General features: G+C 47.9%; 1 protein-coding gene across 1 annotated transcript in view; it reads left to right on the forward strand.

Annotated features, from left to right (window-relative positions):
• The window catches only part of Lrrk1 (leucine rich repeat kinase 1), a 150,006-nt gene that overhangs the window by 107,249 nt on the left and 21,167 nt on the right, over positions 1-21,590 (forward strand). The window contains exons 13-24 of the mRNA XM_027408101.2: positions 21-150; positions 768-880; positions 1,318-1,532; positions 3,833-3,997; positions 4,700-4,872; positions 5,828-5,948; positions 6,299-6,458; positions 8,001-8,277; positions 14,787-14,958; positions 18,673-18,836; positions 19,226-19,365; positions 21,253-21,502. Of these exons, the coding sequence (XP_027263902.1) occupies positions 21-150; positions 768-880; positions 1,318-1,532; positions 3,833-3,997; positions 4,700-4,872; positions 5,828-5,948; positions 6,299-6,458; positions 8,001-8,277; positions 14,787-14,958; positions 18,673-18,836; positions 19,226-19,365; positions 21,253-21,502 (2,080 nt within the window). The remainder of the gene's footprint in view (positions 1-20; positions 151-767; positions 881-1,317; positions 1,533-3,832; positions 3,998-4,699; positions 4,873-5,827; positions 5,949-6,298; positions 6,459-8,000; positions 8,278-14,786; positions 14,959-18,672; positions 18,837-19,225; positions 19,366-21,252; positions 21,503-21,590) is intronic.

The raw sequence follows: 21,590 nt of genomic DNA on the forward strand, positions 1-21,590 counted from the left end.
CTTTTGACTCTTATTGGCAGCATGCATGCTAGAATTCCCAGCTTTCCTGAGTGAATCATTGGAGGTCCTTTGTCTGAACGAGAATCACCTCGACACAGTCCCTCCATCAGTCTGCCTGCTGAAGAACTTATCGGAGCTCTACTTGGGCAAGTAAGTTCACGTTGAGGGCAGGGGCAGCCCAGCGACGCTGAAGTCCTCCCTCACATCACTGGGGACCAGGCAGAAGGAAGCCACTTACCAAGAAGCATAGCAGGGCTTTCCAATTGGGTGTGATGTGAAAGGTGGAGGGAGGAGGATGAGTGACCACAGCTTGCTGCTTGGCTGGGGACAGTGAGGAGGACAGCTGTGGCCCTGAGCCCTTCATGCACTGAATTTTACCGTGTACCAGATCTCATTGGGGCTTAAGCAGCAGGTAAAACTTGAGTGTCATAGAAAGTGTTGCATTAAGGTTGAAAATGGAGAGCCTTTGCAAGAGGGAGTAGTGACCATCGTGATGGTAGTGTCATTAGTGAAAGAGAGAGAGTAGTTGTGGGCGGGGACTCAGTTTGAAGCTGTAGAGACTCACAGAGGACAGAGCTAATGTTTCCACTTCAGATGATGCAGGGAGTCTAACAGCCTTAGTGTTTAAATCGAATGTTGAAATTAAGGACCAAGATGCATGGCTTGGAATAGAGCTTGGCAGTGGTCCCTGCAGACTACAGTGGCTTACGATAGCTGTAGGCCTATGTGTTCATGTTTGTGCTTGTTCTCTCACTTGCTCGCTTCAGTAATCCTGGCCTCCGAGAGCTTCCTCCTGAGCTAGGCCAGCTGGGAAACCTCTGGCAACTGGACATTGAAGACCTGAACATTGGCAATGTACCTGCAGAGATCAGGAAAGAAGGTAGGGCCTCCTCAGCCCTGTTCACATCACTGCCGTGAAAAGATAACTCAGGTTCCCTTGGTAGCTTTGAAGGATGGAGTCAGTGGGTGAATGAACTGTGGGGCCCAACTCCAACCTCAGAGTTTGGGGAGATGGCCCCAGCACAGTAGCTCTCAACAGCGATTAGCTATCAACAGCGATAAGCTACCAACATCAATTGGGAATGGCTAGGTAGTAAAATACGGCAACCAGGGCAGCAAGGATATTGTCCTTCAGTCCTGGCTGTCACACTTAATTTTGGGGGTAGTTATTGTCATCCCTTCCTGCTCTCAGATTCCTCATCTTCCCTTGGAACACCTAGAAATTGGGATGGAATTTGGCCTCTTAAGAAATGTGAGTGCATCCCCGTTATACATCACCTAGGGTGTTCACTTGCCCCCTCCTCTGATTTCTCACAGGCCCCAAAGCGACACTGTCCTTCCTGCGTGCTCAGCTACGCAAAGCAGAGAAGTGTAAGCTGATGAAGATGATCCTCGTAGGTCCCCCACGCCAGGGCAAGTCCACACTCCTGGAGATCTTACAGACGGGGAAGGCCCCCCAGGTAGCACACAGCGAGGCCACCATCAGAACCACCAAGTGGGAGCTCCAGAGGCCAGCAGGCTCCAAAGCCAAGGTGAAGGATGGTGGACATGCAGTGGGAGGGAGGGACCTCCCTGTGGTCTGTTCTCCATTCCCCTGGAGACCCTGGACATTCTGAGTGCAAGGCCCAAGACATTCTGTGCTGTTGCTCACCAGCTCTTGCCAAGAGTGACGAATCGGTTCTTTCCATGACCTTGTAGTCTTTCTGTCATAATGAAGTCAAGGCTCTGGGCCAATGGTTCTTGACCCTGCTTGTCTGCTGGATTCCCCTGTGGTTCTCTCTGAGTGCATGCTCAGACTTCAAAGCTGGCCTCGGTGACTTAGCTTCAAATAGGCTGGGGTGGGGCTCCCCTAGGGCTAAGAACAAAGCACCAGAGCAGACAGTGAGGTGTACCTCAGCATCTCTCAGCCCCCTTAAAAGGAGACTGAGAAGGTACCCCAGGAGTCAGTCCATCATCCTCCCTGATTCCTGCTTCCATTCAAGCCCTGAAAAAATTCCATTCAATATCCTGTTTAAGATGAATTCTTTACCAATTTGTTCATCATCTTCTTTTCTATTCAGGACCAAGCAGGTGGAAATAAACTTTTTTTAAAAAAGCCTTTTGAAGCAGAAAAGAACCAGTGGGACCTCAGCCTGGCACTTATGTTACACTTTTATGTTGCTGTGACCAAAATGCAAAATACCTATCAGAAATGACTTAGAGGGGAGCATATATATGTGGTTTATTCCACTGTTGCTTGGTCCCTTCTGTTGAGCAGAACATCATGATGGTTGATGTGTCTGATGAAGATAGCTGCTCACACTGTGGGGGACAAGAAGCAGGGAGTGACAGGAAGTGGCCAGGATAATACCCTCCCAAGGACTCGCCTCTAGTGACCTACTGCCCCCAAGTCTCACCTCCCACATCTCTAGAACCTCCTAAGATTTCACCAGCAGGAGACCAAGTGTTCAAGACATAAGCCACTAGCAGACATTTCCAGTTCAAACCATAACAGCACTCCATCCGTAGAACAGACATAAAGTGGTTTTCCCCGAGTGCCAGACAGTACCGTCCTCCTCTGCTGTATGTGTGTCTCTGCCTCACTGTGGTGATTCAGGGATCCCCGGTGGAGAAAGGGTGACAGGGTAGAAAGCAGAGAGGCTGTGTCCAGAATGGGCCTGGTTTTCTTCTCCAAGCCCAGCACAATGAGGGCTAAGTTTGACTGCAGAGTTTTTGTACATAAAACCACCTTCCAAATCAGGGAAATCCAGTTTGAGAAACGGAACCTTCTGATGGTGTAAGCAAACATACTAGGAGCTTCCCCCCCCCCCCGCAACAGGACCCTTGGGGCTAGGAGTACACATTGGTAGGACAGCCTGTGCTGGGCATTTGTAAGGCCACGAGTTCAATCTCCAGCACCCAAAATAAAAATAAGAGCAGGGTCCTGCCTGTTGAGTTCCGAACAGTGATGTAATGAATGCCAGGCCTACTCGGAACAGACAGGGAGTGACTCTAGCTGACTCACGTCTGACGGTTCTCTCAAGTAACCAGAATTTTCTACAGTACCCTTGGCTTTGCTGTTTTGTCAGTGACTCAGTCACTTTTGCTCCCAGCTTTTCTTCAGTGCATGGGTGCCCAGGCTGGCCTGAAACCGCCTTCACTCGAAAGCCACTGCTGCTCTTGTGGGCCCCTCCTGCCCTGTGCGGCTGACCTTTAGCTGGCTAAGAACAGCTGTCTGCTTTCATCTGTATACTAAACCAGGTCAGCATGCTGTATGTCTTAGAGGCCAAATGCTGCCTCATGGAAATGACTCCTGGCTATAGCTCACTGTAGTCTTGGTTTCCAGGCCAGCTCTGAGCTCATATAGTGATAGAGAAACCGTTTCCACGGCCTTACTGGCAGCCCAGTTCCTGTTGTTGGATTCTCAAGTCAGGGGGGATTTCCCAAGCCTCATTGGTGGGCCCTAACCTTTGACCTACATAAGTTCAAGGGTGCCTCCTCCATTTGGCCCTTGCACAGATAGGGTGGAGCCATGATGTCAAAGTGGGGGCCCTTCTGCCACCAGATGTCTTCCAACTGTGGAGAGCCTAAGATAAGCAATATGACAGGCCATGATCTTCTCAGATGCCCTACTCTGTTTGCAGCAAATAGAAGCTCCCAGAAGTCTACCTTTGGGCCACTGGGCTCTTTTCCCTCACCAGGATTGCTAACTTAGACACACTGGAGTCTGTAACTTTTCTACCACTGCATTGTCTTTTCCAGACACATTCCAGGTTGTAAACTTTCTTGTGGTTTCCTCACTCCCTCGGTCACTCAAATGTGCCCCCCCTTCTGTGCCTTCTTGCTCAAGTAGGTTGAGTCCGTGGAGTTCAACGTCTGGGACATTGGGGGTCCTGCCAGCATGGCCACCGTCAATCAGTGCTTCTTCACAGACAAGGCCCTGTATGTAGTGGTCTGGAACCTGGCACTGGGGGAGGAAGCTGTGGCCAACCTCCAGTTCTGGCTGCTCAACATCGAGGTGAGGAGCCACCATCTTTGCCTTCTAGTACTCAGGACCCAGCACCACAGGGTTCTGTGTTCTGAAGCATTATGTGGATCAAGAACAAAGGGACAGTGCACAGGAGAAAGAAGGGCTTTCCCAGGGGGGTCCCAAATCGTGGCCTTGCATGATTTTCATACTGAGAACTCAGAGGCCTCCTGGTCCTTAGGGCCCAGTGCTCTTGTCATTTTCTTACTTACCTGAAACCTAATAGCCCATGCATGCAAGGCACTCCCTCCCAGGGTAAAGGTGCCACTGGCCTAGCACAGGCCTCTCCCTCAGGTGGTTAGAAGGACCAGACATCCCTCTCCATAGGCTAAACTGTATGGAGTGGGCCATAGGGCACCTCAGTTGGCCATAATGTTCAAGTCCACAGAAGGTGACTAAGTGTGGGCCACTAAGTTGGCACATTTGCACACTGAGGAAACCATTTCCCACTCTTTATTTATTTATTTATTTATTTATTTATTTATTTTTGGTTTTTCAAGACAGAGTTTCTCTGTGTAGCTTTGGAGCCTATCCTGGCACTCGCTCTGGAGACCAGGCTGGCCTCGAACTCACAGAGATCTGCCTGCCTCTGCCTCCCAAGTGCTGGGATTAAAGGCGTGCACCACCAACGCCCGGCCCACTCTTTATTAAGGGGAAAAATATAGGACTCAGCTGTGGGATTCTCTGTTACAGGCCAAGGCCCCAAATGCTGTTGTGCTGGTGGTTGGGACACACCTGGACCTAATCGAAGCCAAATTCCGAGTGGAGAGGATAGCAACCCTGCGTGCCTATGTGCTGGCACTCTGCCGCTCGCCATCAGGGTCCAGAGCTACAGGCTTCCCGGATATCACTTTCAAACACTTGCAGTGAGTGTCGCCTGCCTCTCTCTCGCTGATGCTGGTGACCCCAAATCACCTGGCATCTGTCCTGGGGATGGACCAAGCTCCTCTGGACAGAGGTGGTACCCGGAGCAGGGCATGGCCCACTAGATGACTAGAGATGGCCTCAAGACACCCTAACTGTGCTCCCTTCTGGGCCCTCCTCCCATTAGGACCCAGTACCAAGAGCACACAGCTCCCATGGGACAAAGAGACAAACTTGATGACCATCCGTAGTATTTTCAGATCACTGATGGAGGAGACATCCCAGTTCTTGCATTGGATCCAAGTAGATGTGAGAGCAGCCATTGAGCCTGAAAGTAGCTGCAGAGTGTGAAGGGGGCGGAGCTGGTGCAGATGATACTGGCCACCCTGGGTGTGTGGCTCAGTTTACCTCTTGTCAGTAGCCATCACATCATCAGGGCTCTGATACTCATTTTTCAACGAGGCTCCCTGATCAGGATAACATGTATGTTATTGCAGCTACTCTTGGATCCCCTCACTCTGGGTGGGGTGGCATGGGTGCAGGTGTTCGGGTCAAGATGACGTGCCAGCCTGTCTCAGAATGTAGTCTCAGGATTTGGGGGACTCCTGGTAAACCCCAAGAAAGACTTGGAAGGGTCTTTAATAACAGGAGTGCTGTCTGGTTCAGAGTCGTAGCCTCAGCATGTACCTCTCTTTTGCTACTATCCTTGGGAGTCCTGCTACATCCAGGCCTCACTCTTCCTCTGTGAAATCAGTATATTGGGAAGACAGACCAAAGTGACATATTGTAGGGTCCCAGCATAGGGCTGTACACAGAGCAAAGCCTCCAGAGCCTTCCTGTTCTCTCTTTAATGACTTGTTGGCATTTGGGACAAACCTCCAGGGAAACAGGGATGCTACATGCCCCCAAACAAAGAGGTGGTATGTTGATTAAGCTCCGATATCTTTGCACACACAGTGAGATCTCCTGTAAGAATTTGGAAGGTCAGGAAGGGCTACGGCAACTGATTTTCCACGTCACGTGCAGCATGAAGGATGTGGGCAGCACTATCGGCTGTCAGAAACTCGCTGGCAGGCTGGTAAGTGTCCCCTCATCCAGTTAGGCCAGAGGGTCCTACTTCCCACTGCTGGGATCCAACTTACACCTTTGCAGCCATTTTCTGTAAGGCATATATCTGTGTTTAAAGTCAGCGGTTCTGGTGGGAGCAGGGCAGGGTCGTTGGTCTATTGCAATAGTCCTAGCATTACTAAGTCTGTTGTCACTCTGTGCATGTCCCCAACTTAGGTGCTCTGACTTTGTATTACAGTTCTCACCCTTCAAACACATGTCCTCTGGCCCTAGGACCAGACAGTGGGGGTGGTGGGGAGTGTTGGTGCAGGCAGCACCCATTGGACCTGAGGGCCTCAGCCTTGCCTCACCTGCACCCAGATTCCCAGGAGCTACATCAGCCTACAGGAGGCTGTGCTGGCTGAGCAGCAGCGCCGTCGTCTGGGCGATGAAGTACAGTACCTGACGGACAGGCAGCTGGAACAACTGGTGGAGCAGACACCTGGCAATGATATCAAAGACTACGAGGACCTGCAGTCTGGTAGGCTGGGAGTGGGTACCCAGGGGCATCGGCATGGAGGACCTGAAGGCCAGGCGGAAGTCTAAAGCCCTTGAGTAGGGTAGGGTGAGGCACCTATGAGGCTCTGTCTCAGCTCCACCTGGATCCTCAGCACAACAGGCTAGCAGGTTTACATGGTGGCACTCAACATTTCTGATTGCCTTCATGCTTCCTCCCTCCACTTCTCCTTGCTGCCACCCCTTCCCAGCATCCCTCCCCCATGCCCTTCTTTCCTTGGACAGAGAACATGGCAGCTGCTCTGCAGAGGATACACACAGACACACAGCCTCTGTGTCATCACCCTCCAGGACCTCAGTCCAGGAAGATAGAGAGATAAACAATTATAGCCAGTTCTTATTAGTCATAGTACTTAGCATGTAAAAGGTCACCACACATACTGGATTGGCTGATGCGAAACCATTGCTTTTGGAGAAATAATAGGATCAGGCTCCTGCCTGCCTCTGTTCACATTGTCATCAATGAAGCAGCCGATAATTGTTTATTGTTTCAGATATGCTTCTGTTCTACGCCGTTCTGGTTTCCTTTCCTTTACTGTGATAAAATACCCTGACCCCAAGCGGCTCAGGGGAGGAAAGGGTTTACTTGTCTTACAATCCCAGGTTACAGTCCATCACCGAGGGGAAGTCAAGGCAGGAACACTGGCAAGATAGTCACATCAAATCCAGTAAAGAGGAGAGAGAAACAGCTCAGTTTCTTGCTAGCTTTCTTCATTCTTAGACTATTTAAGCCTCTCTGCCTAGAGGATGGTGCCGCCTATAATGAGCTAGGTCAATTAATAATCAAGATGATCTCCCACAGGCATGCCCATGGGCCAAAGTGATCTAGATCATTCCTCAATCGAGACTCTTCCAAGTTATTCTCAGTTGTATCAAGTTGACCATCATAACTAGCCAGCACATATACCTTATTAATTATTTAATATGTATTATTGACTTTTTTAGCTCACGCAGTAGTTTCTATACTTTGTGCCTAAACATTGCTAATCTAATGCCATATTTTCTCTATAAATCACAGTCTTGTGCTTACAAACACTAGACAACCCTTTAGCTATGTGTTTGAGGGCATTTTAGACAGCAAGATAACCCCAAGTACACAAAGTTTAAACATGGCGATAAATAGACCATAGAATGAGCATTCGTGGGATGAGAGCTCAGTTAGCAACATGTACACACGACAACTCACATTTTTCCCACAGCTCAGCATGTGTCTACACATAACTATAAAATCATGTCAACTGTTGTTGGGGGGGGTCATAAGTAAATTCTATCTAGAGGTGACACAGATACTCAATCTGAGAACAAGGGTTACTTGTAGTTGCTTGACCATCAATCAACTCAGGACACTGGTAAGGGTCATGGTGTGTCATCAGGATCCAGATGCCCACCCTGTCTGATGGGCCTGGAGAAACAGAAATACTGGTTTCTTCCTGGGAATGGGGTCATCACTGAGTCCCTTTTGGTCCCTCTGTGATTCTGACCCAGGATCCTCCCTTTCTCCCTGAAGCCATCAGCTTCCTCATAGAAACAGGAGCCCTGCTGCACTTCCCAGACACGAGCCATGGCCTGAGGAACCTCTACTTCCTGGACCCCATCTGGCTGTCTGAATGCCTGCAGAGGATCTTTAACATCAAGGGCTCACGGTCAGTGGCCAAGAATGGGGTGATCCGAGCCGAGGACCTCAGGATGCTGCTGGTGGGGACAGGCTTCACGCAACAGACTGAGGAACAGTACTTCCAGTTCCTGGCCAAGTTTGAGATTGCCCTTCCTGTTGCTAATGACAGGTGAGGCCACATCCCAGAATATGCTGAAGGGAGGAGTGGGGTCTGAGGACACTGGTGGCCTCAACAAGATTTCCAGGGCTACCACCACAGGATAGCCAGCTCCCAGTTACCCAGCCTAGGTCAGCAGGAGGGTAGATGCAACAGGTCCCACTCTGACCACCCCATATCTAGTACCATGGCTGCTCTTTTCAGAAAGTTGGAAGAAATCCGCTTATTGAAAAGGGGTTAGAAAAGCATGCAAAGGGAGCTCTCCTTGGGGCAGCTGTTAGCTTGGTAATATGATGAATGAAAACAGTCTGTGACATGGGCACACATGTCAGTTATGCAGCCTCAGAACGCACTCACAAATCATTAAGGATGGCTAGCATGACAGGCTCAGGCCTGATCCTCCACAATGCTGCTTCGTGGAAGGATGGTGTAACACTTGGAAGCATATCCAAGACCTCGTTCACACTGCCCAAAATTCTTCTCCATGACCCTAACATCTGCTTCTCACTCTACCCCTCCACTGTGTGGCTCTACCGCCTCCCAAGTGCTATTCTTCTGTGTAGGCTGAGTTTTTCCATCCTGACTGCCGACTTTCTGCCCAAGCAGCTGCTTCCACATTACCACACAGAGGCTTATATTAATTGTAAATGCTGGGTCAATAACTCAGGCTTATTACTAACTAGCTCTTATATTTTAAGTTATCCCATATTCCTTATTTACTCTCTGCCACGTGGTTGTACCTTCATTAACATGGCACATTCATCTCCTGCTCCCTCTGTGTCTACTGTGACTCCTCTGACTCTGCCCTTTCTCATCCCATCATTCTCAGTTTGACTTTCCCACCTAATTGTATGCTGTTCAGCTATTAGCCATTCAGCTTGCTTATTAAACCAATCACAGTGACATATTTTCACCCAGTGTAAAGGAATGTTCCAAAGCACTTCTGCTCATACTGAGGACATCTAAGGTAGTCTCCCCTCATTCATAGTTTCACTTTCTACAGGTTCATCCACCAGTGGACCAGCTGAGTGTGAAAATACAGAATAGAAAATGCTATAAACAATCCTTTCATTTAAAATGCTACAACATTCCCAGCAGCATAATGAAACCTCTCACTATCTCCCTCTGACCCACCTGGACATACCACCTTTGTCCAGTGTATCCATGCTGTATAATCTACCCCCCTGCTGAGCAACTACCTTGGTTATAAACTTAACTGCTTTGATATAGCTTTGCTTATGTTTAATCCCATCTCATTTACTAAAGGCCCAAAGCATTAAGGTACTGCTGTTGGAAATTTATGACAACAGGTTATCATAACTGTTCTATTGTTGCATTATATAGTGTCTCTCACTGCTTCAGGTAATATTCTCTTTCTTGAAGTCCGTTTTGTCTGATTTTAAAATAGCTGCATACTAGCTTTGGAGGTTGTTGTAATTTTTAAAATGCCATGAAGAGAAGTCATGTCACACAACAGGGCTCACATAGGAGGTTTATTGAAAGAGGAGAGAGAACGTGCAGAGAGGCTGGCAGAGACTGGTCCTTGACGACATGATTGGTAGAAGAGAGAGAGAGAGAGAGAGAGAGAGAGAGAGAGAGAGAGAGAGAGAGAGAGAGGTAGGAGGTGGGCAGGGCCCTTTTAAAAAGAAACTAGTGAATGTGCACAGTTGGTGGGTGCTCTTAGTGCCTGCAGCTGAGGGCATATCCTGTCAGAACTCCAAGGGCAGACCAGTATAGATGCTTGAATACTAACAGAGGGTTTTTTAAAGCTTTTAACTACAACTGTCTCTCTTTCCTCCAATTCTTTTATCATAAATTTACTTGGGTATTTACAATATAATGAATATCTTATTGCCAATGAATTGTCTAACCTGATGCTCTCTGTCTTAAATAGGAATATTTAGCTCGTTTACATTAAGAGATTAGTTTTATAGTTTTATAGCCTAGTAGCTTGCCATTTGTTTTCTATTTATACCACTTAGTTTGTCCCTTTGTTCATTTTGTTCTGCCCTCTTCTGAGTTAGTCACATTTTCAGTCTTCTTATTCATCCTGTCTATTCTTGGTATGGTCTTCAGTGGTTCTGGTAAGTGTTAGAATACACATCTTTGATGGTGTGTTGAAGCGATCTTCTTCCCACCACCACCTGCATTACTCCACCTCAGCACCCATCCCCCTGAACATGAGAACTGCCAATGCCCCAAACCCTGGAGTGAGACCCCTGAGAGGGCCAGGGCTGAGATGAACACACGGGACCAGATCTCTGGTGGCTACCCAGTCTCCATTAATGTCCTGGGTTGTTTCATCTACTTTCTGGCTTTGATGGCAGTAGCCATCTTTAGACCCAAATCTTTAGACCTTTATGATACACATGCCCTAGAATACATCACACTCTGTACCCCAACTCCAGAGCCCTACAGTGGTGCCATTAGTGACTTCTGGGGAGCCAGCTTGGTCTCTGGGCAGCCATTCTAGATATTCTGTTGGTGTAAACCAGCCATCCACAGAAACAGCCCTCTTTTACAGTTGGCCGTACGGGGTTGGGGTCAGAGGATGGGGCATGGGGCTCAAGACTTTCTCGCTCCATTTATATGGGGCCATGTGCAGAGTCCTAAAGAGAAAAACCCCTGAAAGAAACCCAAGGTCTGTCTCATGGCTCCTCATTCCATGTCTTTGCTACTGGCCAATAAAAGCTCAAGGTGTCAGTTTACACTGCCATGATCTAACATTTGGGTTTTATATCAGTGGATTAAAGGAGTAAGGACATATTAGCATTCAGTAAGAGTATCAAGTGTGTGTGTGTGTGTGTGTGTGTGTGTGTGTGTGTGTGTGTGTGTGTGTGTGTGTGTCACTCTGCCTATGTGACTGAACAATAGAAATCAGTCAGATTATTGCCAAGTGCAAGGAAGTTCCTGCACAGTGGGTTGAAGCATAGAACCAGACTGCCAGAGAATGAGCCCCAGCTACTGTTTTTCTCAGAATAACAATAATATTGTTACCTATTGTTATTATCCTTGCTGTCCGGAGTAAATTAGATTGTATTACATAAAGCACCATCTCTCACACCTAGGAGCTCCCAAGATGGTAGGAACAGCACTGTTCTTACGGTTTTGTCATGGTAAGTCCTGTGGCCCATGTGTCTGGTCTGCACAAAGCTGTGAGGAGCAGAATATTTTCCATCCTAGAGGCACATATTTCCTCTGTGCCCCGCGAGGTGAATTCCAGCTCCGTACATCATTGGCTTTCGTGGATCAACCATGTAGCTATGGTCCCTGGATCTATACAGACACAAACCTTAGATGCTCCTTTGGGATCTGGGTCTTCCACCTGCAGACCATGAACCACACCCTGCCCCTGCCAAATCCTTCAGAAACTCTCTGGATTGATGACCCTCCAAAACCCATCCTCTCCCCGAATTTCTGTTTGTGTTCATCTTAGCTCTTTCTTACCCATCTCTGGAAGGCTCCAACCCCACATCTGAGGCCATCTCAGTGGAGTAGAATTCACTAGCCCATCTCCTCAGAGGGAACACTGCCCTGCCCAGGGTTCATCAGCTGACTGGTATTCATCAGACACAGGAATAATTTACTTCTGCAGTCCAATCTTGTTTACCCCTTGGGTAAACTCCTATTGTTCTCCAGCCAGGTGCAACAGTCTGCCCAGGGATTATTCCATTCAAGATCTGGCTTCCATGGCCAGTCATATTTTGAACTCTGAATTTGCTGGCTACATTATCCCTGCCTTTAAAATTCTTGATGAGCATCTGTTCTATGTGCAAACACCTCTCTCCAACACATACCTACAGAGAAAGGGAAAAGCCAGAAGCCATTTTCACAGGGCATGGCTGTGTTGGGGGCCCAGACTGAGGGACATGCAAGTAGGCACTTTTAAGAGTCTCTTGTTCAAGAGAGGGACTCTGCACAGAGGAACAACAAGATACACGGGGCCACCAAATCAGTGCTGAGATTGGGGTGGAGGGGCAAGTTTTCATTGAATTTCCCTTATACAGTTGTTCCTTAAACCCATGAGGGATTGACACCAAGACACAGGATGCTCAAATACCTTATGAAAATAGCATAGAACCCACATCCCCTCTCTGAATAGCTAGCTGTCTTAAAATGCCTTCTGCTATGTACATGTTCCCTCAATAGTTGCTAAGGGAGTGCTTACTATAGAAGAAAGAAGTTACATTAGGTAAAGATGCAATTTAAATTGTGTGTGTGTGTGTGTGTGTGTGTGTGTGTGTGTGTGTGTGTGTGTGTGTTAAGCCCAAGATTGGTGGCCTACATAGATATGGAACCATAAATCTGGAAGGACAATTGTAGCAAACGTTTGAAGAGTCTTATCTAGAAAGTTTCAAAGACTTTTATTGCACTTAAACAGCTTTATTTTTTATTTTAATTAAAATACAACCATTTCCCCTCCCTTTTCCTCCCTCTAACCCCTCCCATGTCCCTCCTTCCAATCCCTCTCATCCTCCCTCACTTCCTCTCAAATTCATGGCTTCTTTTTCTTTTTTTTTTATTGTTACATATATGTGCATAAATGATGTCAATATATAATAGAAGCTGATGCATCTGTTTAGCATTGCATGTATATGATTTCAAGGTTGACCTCTTAGTACTGTGGCCAATTAAAGGACTCATCCCTAGGCAAGCCTGGTTCTTGCTGTCTCAGCAGTCTCATTAGTTGTCTGTAGTTATTTATCTAAGGTTGAGACCCCATGACATTTCCCACTTCCATTTTTATGTTGGCTTTTGGTGTTGTCACTGTTCGGGTCATATTTGGGTAATCATATTGTCAAGATATCTCGGGTATAGCTTCCATGTGATTTCTAGGAGACATAATCTCACAGCCGACTCCATGGTCCTCTGGCTCTTAGAATATTTCTTCCCCTTCTTCTTCAGTGTTCCCTGAGCTTAGGTGAAGGAGTTGTGTTGTAAATGCGTCCTTCTCATCTGGGCAACCTACAATCAGTTGATCTCTACATTTTGACCACGTAATGGTATTCTATAATAGTCTCTGTCGGCTGCAAAAGGAGCTTCTTAATGAGGGGTCAGAGCTAGACTTATCTGTGAGTGTAAGTTTTAGAATTCAGTTAGAAATCTTTCTGGTCTAGTAAAGTGAGTTTGCTTCTAAGATCCATGACCTTACTAGCCCCAGTTAGTTGGCTGCATTTCCAGCACCAGGCATGATTTCCTTCCTGTTAACCAGGTCTTAAATTAGACAGCTGTTGGTTACTGCCAAGATATGAGTGCCACTATTGCACACTTAGGGGTATCCTGCTATGCAGGTGATTGTGGTTCACAGGACCACAGTGGATATGACTGTTGATTGCTCCCTTGTCTTGGCAGCTTGCACAGTGCCTTCTGGTGCCATGAAAGCTAGCCCTCGGGGAGAAGACTTTCAGGTTAGATCCTGTGTCTGAAGTGTTGTCCCTATGCAGGAACACCAGGGACTTACCTTAAACCTTTGAGAGGCAACAAAGGGCAATGGTAGTAGCCTATGTTTTGAGAATCTCTTAGATTCCTGATCAAGAACTTGACAGAAGGTTTCTCATGGCTGGTGCTGGAGTTTTTGTCATGTGGTCTATGGCACTTGTGGGGACATTGTCGACAAGACTGGGATTGCTGAAGGCAGAGTCTTTATTAAGAAATGATTCCAAGGGCCTGTATGGCTCAGCAGTTAAAAGCACTGGCTGCTCTTCCAGAGGACCTGGGTTCCATTTCCAGCACTCACATGGAGGCTCACAACCATCTATAATTACAGTCCCAAGGGTTCTGATGCTCTCTTCTGGATTCCATGGGCACTACACACACGAGGCACACGGAGGTGTATGTAGTCAAAACATCCATATGCATGATGATAATTTTTTAAGAGAAAAAGAATCCATCTCTGCATCAACAGACGGTTATCCCCTGTGCCTGCCCTGTGCCTGCCTCACAGCTCATACCTCATAGCACATAGTAGATGTCATTTTCCAGATGCATTTGTGCTTCCTGGCTGTCAGCTCTTTTAAACGACAATAGACAAGAACACCCAGGTCACATAGTGACGTAACGTTTTAACAATGACTCTGTTCACTTATGTTCTCATAAAACATCATTTGTTTTGTGAAAAACCACCATGTTCTAATTTTTAAGGCCGTTGTGTTGTTTTAATTAGCCAAGAACAATAAATAGCTTCGAAGACCAAAAACCAGTTACCCTGACCCCAGTATCTGCATTGTCCTCAGAACCGTGCAGCTGTATTTGGTTTTCCTCCACCAACCAAAGTCAGCATTAAGTGATTTCACAACCACAACCCAGTTTTCTGAGAAGCAACTCTGATTTGCTGCGTCGGGCATTTTTATGTCTTCAGATCTTCCCTCTGCATCTTTCTAGTTTCTCGAACTCTATAGGGAGGGCCCTGGCAGCCTGAGCCTTGTGAGCAAAGGCCTTCCCACAGTCCAGTGTCTGCAGGGACCAGGGTCCTGCAGTGGCTCTCAGGCTATGATAATCATCTCTCCCCTTATGTGTTTCAGCTACCTCCTACCACACCTCCTTCCATCCAAACCTGGGCTGGACACCCACAGCATGCGGCACCCCATGGCTAACACCATCCAGCGAGTGTTTAAGATGAGCTTCGTGCCTGTTGGCTTCTGGCAAAGGTTCATAGCACGGATGCTGATCAGCTTGGCTGAGATGGACCTGCAGGTAGCTTCTGAGAAGGGAAGGCGGGGGGATGGGAATGGGGCTTCTAAAAGCACACCTTGGGGGACGACTACAACTTCTGTGCTGTCGGGACCTAACTGAAGGTTGCTCTCCTGCAATGATATGACTGATTCAGGGTCGAGAGGAAAACATGACGTGAATCCCTTGATCTAGGCTGGGTATATGTACCCATGTGACTTAGCCTACTCCCCTTCTGGAGTTATGGTCCCAAATGTTAGCCATTTCCAAGTCACTGTGGAGCTTGTTCTAGCAGAAGCAGGGTTCCCCACCAAACCACCATAGTTTTGGTACAGCAGCTATGATCTGGGCCAAAAAGTAGCATTTTTAATCATGCCCCAGGCCCCTGACTTCACGGTCTTGCTGTCCTGACTGTACATTTTGACTTATCTGAAAGGAATCTCTAATCGACACAGCACTTCTCAGTCACCCATATTTAAAATCTTGGTTGTAAGCACCCGAGAATCATTGTAAGGACAGCCTACAGGAATTGGCTCTCTCTCTCCATCACATGGGACCCAGGGACTGAACTCAGGTCGTCAGGCTCAGTGGCAAGCATCTGTACTGAGCCATCTCACTGGATAATCTGAGGATAGGAGTTAGATGTGCATCCCATGCCCAGCTTGTATCATCTACAAGCTGGGGTGTCAAGCTGCCTGGTGATGCCACTCTGCAGCCAAGGGTGGAACCACTACTAGAACACAGTCACTTGCTTTGGTCACAGTGAAGAGCCAACCCTTGGATTATGTTCTGTGGGTCTAGCCAGAGTTATGGAGAGGCGGCCCAGTCAACACTAATTTTTTTTTTTTTGCAGATTTTTTTATTTGAATTAGAAACAAGATTGTTTTACATGACAATCCCAGTTCCCTCTCCTTCCCCTCCTCCCCTACCACCACCACCCCCAACTAAAACCCTACCTATCACATATCCTTTCTGCTCCCCCTGGATGGTGAGGCCTTCCACAGGGTGTCATCAGAGTCTATCAAATCCTTTGGGATAGGGCCTAGGCCCACCCCCATGTGTCTTGGCTCAGGGAGTATCCCTCTATGTGGAATGGGCTCCCAAAGTCCACACCAACGCTAAGGATAAGTACTGAACTACCACAGGAGGTCCCGTAGATTTCTGAGGTTTCCTCACTGAAACTCATGTTCCTGGGGTCTGGATCAGTCCCATGCTGGTATCCCAGTTATCAGTCTGGGGAGCAAGAATTCCCTGATGTTCAGGTCAGCTGTTTCTGTGGGTTTCACCAGCCTGGTCCAGACCCCTTTGCTCTTCACTCGTCCTTCTCTGCATCTGGATTCCAATTCAGTTCAGTGATTAGTTGTGGGTGTCTGCTTCTACTTCCACTAGCTGCTGGATGAGGGCTATTGGGTGGCATATAAGTCAGTCATCAATCTCATTATCAGGGGAGGGCATTTAAGGTAGCCTCTCCTCTGTTGCTTGGATTGTTAGCTGGTGTCATCTTTGTAGATCTCCAGACATTTCCCTAGTGCTTGATTTCTCTGTAAACCTAAAATGTCTCCCTCTATTATGGTATCTCCATTCTTGTTATCTTCTATTCTTTGCCTGACTCAACCTTTCTGTTCCCTCATGTCCTCCTCTTCTCCCCTTCTCATTTTCCTAGCTCCCTTCCCCTTCTTTCCGTGCTCTCAATTTGCTCAGGGGATCTTGACCCTTTCCCTTGACCCTTTCTCCAGGGGACCATGTATGTCTCTCTTAGGGTCCTCCTTGTTTACTAGCTTCTCTGGTAGTGTGGATTGTAGGCTGGTAATCCTTTACTCTATGTCTAAAATCCCCATATGAGTGATTAATATCATGTTTGTCTTTTTGTGATTGGGTTACCTCGCTCAGAATGGTTTCTTCTAGTTCCATTCATTTTCCTGAAAATTTCAAGATTCCATTATTTTTTTTTCACTGAGTAGTACTCCATTATGTAAATGTACCACATTTTCTCTATCCATTCTTCGGTTGAGGGGCATCTAGGCTTCTTCCAGTTTCTGGCTATTACAAAGAGTGCTGCTATGAACATCGTTGAACAGTCAACACTAATTTCATGCAAGACAGTAACATTAGTAATATTTGCCTAGAGTAGTAGTTCTCAAAGTGGGATTCCCAGACCAGTGAAATTGACCTCACCTGAGATCCGGTGAGAGATACTCATTACCAAGCCCCAGTTCCAGAAAGTTCAGATGGAGTCCAGCTATTTGTTATTGACAGGACCTCAAGGGGATCGTGACACACTCTACAGTTTGTGAGCCCCTGGCATGCACTCCAACTGTTGAACTCTTGAATCTTTTTGACGTTGATCTCTGCTTGAGTTTGCTTTTGCCACCCTCTAGTTAGAGCGCCCTTATTGAATTATAACTTCTTGGCTCAGTAAAGATGCTCTTTGATCTTCCCATTTTATGGGAAGAAAAATAAACACAAGAGGCTGAAAATCAATCAAAACTGTTGCAGCCTGTGTTGTGGATGGGGGTGGGGTGGTCCCTTTATGATGCCAAAAAAATGGGCTGGCTACAGAACTGGTGCTGGCACTGCCTCTCCTAGGGTTCCATCTGTCCCTCTGTCCTCCATTTGAACTGTGTCCTGCAGTGTTCTAAGTGGGAGGTCACTGTGCCCCCCACGTTGTGGGAGGCTGAGCTCACAAGGGGGTAGGGGGGACCCAGCTGGGTGGGAGCGCCGACAGCATGCCTCTCTGAGAAATCAATGCAGAATGAAATCCTGTTAAAATTCAGATGGAGGATGGAGGGGAGAAGAGTTCAGCCGGAGCATTCATCAAAGACATGCAGATTCCTGCAGCAATAGCTGCTCTATTTGTAGGTCTGTCAGGCCAACAAAGAACCAGCGAGATGCCCAGCCCTGGTGGGCAGTGGCTGTGATGATAGTCTCCTGTTTTCTAAACTTCACTATGCAACAGGAGCCTTAAGACTGGCAGACCCTAGACCAGGCATCCCACTGCTGAATGTCTAAACTGGGGGAACCAGAGAAATCTTTGTGGGTTTTCCATAGTCGTAATGCTGTGGTTCAGAGGGAGTGGAAGAGCCAACCTAGTAGGGAGGAATGGTTAGAGACCTCACTATCATAGCCTTAGGAAAATGAATTTTAAATGAGTTTTTAATGGTGTGGTAACCCTGATGTTTTCAAAGTGTACCTTGTTTTTCAATGCTTGTGATTCACGCTAGAGCCTGGGGCATGGTGGGCAAACACTGTGTCTGTCACTGAGCTATATCCATCCCCTGGCCGAAGAGCATGCAGAGTGAGAAACACAATCTGAATCACTGTTTTTTTACACATATGTGTAGCAGGAAAAACTCCTGGACTTATACCTACCCAAATCTTAAAGTTCTCCCTTCTGGGTATTAAGTTGTCAGCTGTTTATTTTCTCTGTTACATGTTTCCATCCTGTCCACATTATCTAATTAAACGTTCACTTGTGAAGTCGGGAAGGAAAGTGTTCAGAGAAGAACAGCCTATTTGTAATCGCTTGGAAAATCTGTTCCCAGGACACCCTGGAGACCCTTCCAGATCATGTGACCTTTGACTTGGCAGGGGGGATGAGCAACGGGCGTGGGAGGCACGGGTGGGAAAAAAACGGCAGCAATTTATCAAGATGGGGCCAGGCCGGCTTCCTCAAGCTCTGCACAAGGCCAGCGAGGAGCCCAGAATTCTTAAGCAGGCTCTTTTCTCTCTGTCTTTCAGCTTTTTGAAAACAAGAAGAATACAAAAAGCAGGAACCGGAAAGTCACCATTTACAGTTTTACAGGAAACCAGAGAAATCGTTGCAGCACATTCAGAGTCAAAAGAAATCAGACCATCTACTGGCAGGAAGGGCTGCTGGTTACTTTCGATGGAGGCTACCTCAGGTGGGAATGTCCATCTGGGAGCTTGCCCGCCTGCTGGGTCGGCAGGGTGCCCAAGCAGCAGCCCAGTGATAGCCCTGACATAGTGATCCGTTTGGAGTCAGAATTCTGCTCCTGAGAAACAAAGACCCTTCTTGTGTTTGTCCCAATGGCCCCATCTTCCTACCCTTCCTTCACACCTCCTTCCGGATAGGCTGAAGGCAGTCACAGACCAGGGCTTGAGTTCACTCCAGTTGGGAGAACAGGGACAAGGAAAAGGTCGATCACCTCAGTATCCTGCAGGCACAGGAACCATGGGTCCCTGAGGGTTAAGTCTATCCTTGGAAGCAGGGAAATCACCCCCAGCTCTGCAATAGTTTGGCAATAGGCTCTTTTTCATTTCCCGGTCACAGTGTGGAATCCTCAGATGTGAACTGGAAGAAGAAAAAAAGTGGAGGGATTAAAATCATCTGCCAATCAGAAGTGAGGGACTTCTCGGCGATGGCTTTCATCACAGACCATGTCAACTCCCTGATTGATCAGTGGTTTCCTGGTAAGAGAATATTCTGGAGCCAAGCCTTTGACCATGCTTATAGATTTGTATTTTAAATCAGAACGAGGCTGCCTCTTTGAGAAAGCAAAGTTGCCACGAGGATTCAGCCCTTGGCCTGAGAGCCCTACGCTCTATGGGAGTCCTGCTCTGGGCTGAGGCGATGGGAAGTGCTGTGGGAACAGTGTGACCTACAGGAAATGGAACAGAACTAGATCTCCTGGCTGCCTACAGTCTATAGGGAGAATGTCTCTGGGTCCCACACATGGCCCAAAGACATACTAAGTGTGAGTCATACATATGTCTCGTGTACGCTGAAGATGCATGTGTACTTGACATCAGGAGGATCCAAATGTGGAGGTCTGTCCCTGGTGTAGGGACAGCGAGGGAGGCCAGCACCGTAGTGCCCTTTCTTCCTTCCCTGTGTGTCCCTCCTCATCCTGGTGGTGATCAAGTCACCCATACAGCCCCCCTCTTAGACTCTTTGAATCCATTTCCCCACTGACAATTGATCCAAGGAAAATACTTTTTGAAGTGAACCCCTTGGGGTCCTCTGTTTGTTTTGCTACTGGGGCAGACAGCAAGGAGAAGGCTGTGGGGGCAGCCCCGGGAAGGCAGCTGTGGGGAGGAGCCTGCTGAGGGAGCACTCCTCCCCCTCACAGCCTCTGGAAACCAAAGGCCAGAGTAGAGGGTGGATTCAGGATACCTTGTCTATCACAAAAGCCTGGATAAGCTGGTCTACTCACCTGCCCCAGAGCCTTCCATCCCAGCAGGACAGGACAATGCTTAAGGATATAGCAGGATGCCATTGGGTACATACATATTCCAGACATGGAGTCTGGCTTCTTTGCATGCTGCTTCAAAGAGTGACCAACATGGAAAGTGGCTTGGGTAGAGGTTCTCAGAGAAAATTAACCAGTGTGTGAGTCAAGATAACTGGAAGGCTCTTAGCCAGCCAAGGGGGCCCCAAAGACCTGTATCGCCTCTCTGACCACTTCATAGCTCCCTACTGGCCAGTGCCCAGCCTCAGTAGGTGCAGGGGATTTGGCAGGTAGACCAAGCAGACAATAATGTAAGACAGAAGAAACTCAGCCAAGCGTTTGAGACAAAGTGTCCTCGAGCCAGCCCCATGACCCAGAGGCCAAGAGTCGCTCACTGTGGGTATCTGTGAATGTCAGAAAATGCCCAGGACATCTAGGAATCCACACTGTCTTGTACAAAGCAGGTCACTGCCCTGTCCCAGGGTACTTCTGTGGTGTTTCTTAGCACCTCCGAACGAGAGGGACGCATATATCCCCTTAAAAGGTGAACCTATGTCAAATGTCCTGCTTTCCTATGATCTTTTACACTCATTATCCCCTGATTTAACTTCCCCAGAACACTCCAACAGGCCTTCTGTTTCTAACTTGTACTAACTGTGGTTGGGATAACAGAGTGTCACTCTGACTCAGACTAAGCCCCAGCCATGCAGGTAAAGTCCCTATCACCCTTGTGTTGCCCACCTCTACCAGCCTTCCAAGGGCTGCAGGATACTTTTACTCTTAGTCTAGACCATGGGGTAACTCCTCCCTGGCAAATCCTTTGGGATCAACAGTTATACTGTCCAAAAGGTCACCAGAAGGCAAGTATGATTGGTACATGCTGTAACCCCAATATTTGGGAAGCTGAGACCAGAGAATCATGAGTTTGGGGCCAGCCTTGGTTACATAGTCAAAGCCTGCCTTAAAATCAAAACCAAAGCAATAAGGTACCCCAGAGTGGTACTGGATTTCTGGCTCCCTGGGGCCCAGACAGGAGCAGGCAGGACCTCTGATGTAAAAGCCAACCAGGTCCAGGGGACCCACTCACATCCAGTTCAAAGGCACTGTCGCCTCCTCTGTCACCGTTTAGCCCTGACAGCCACAGAAAGTGATGGGACACCACTTATGGAACAGTACGTACCCTGCCCCATCTGCGAGACATCCTGGGCCCAGCATGCAGATCCGAGTGAGAAGTCAGAGGGTGTGCAGTACTTTGATATGGAAGACTGTGTGCTGACAGCCATTGAACGGGACTTCATCTCCTGCCCCAGACACCCAGACCTCCCAGTGCCACTGCAGGAGCTTGTCCCAGAGCTGTTCATGACTGACTTCCCAGCCAGGTATGCTCCACAGTCCCTCCCAGGATAAATGTGCAGGCTGTGTGCCTCTCTGACCAACTCATGGTGCCCTAACCATGGCAGGGGTGGC

The sequence above is a fragment of the Cricetulus griseus genome, chromosome 3, assembly GCF_003668045.3.
Source record: "Cricetulus griseus strain 17A/GY chromosome 3, alternate assembly CriGri-PICRH-1.0, whole genome shotgun sequence".
Lineage (NCBI taxonomy): Eukaryota > Metazoa > Chordata > Mammalia > Rodentia > Cricetidae > Cricetulus > Cricetulus griseus.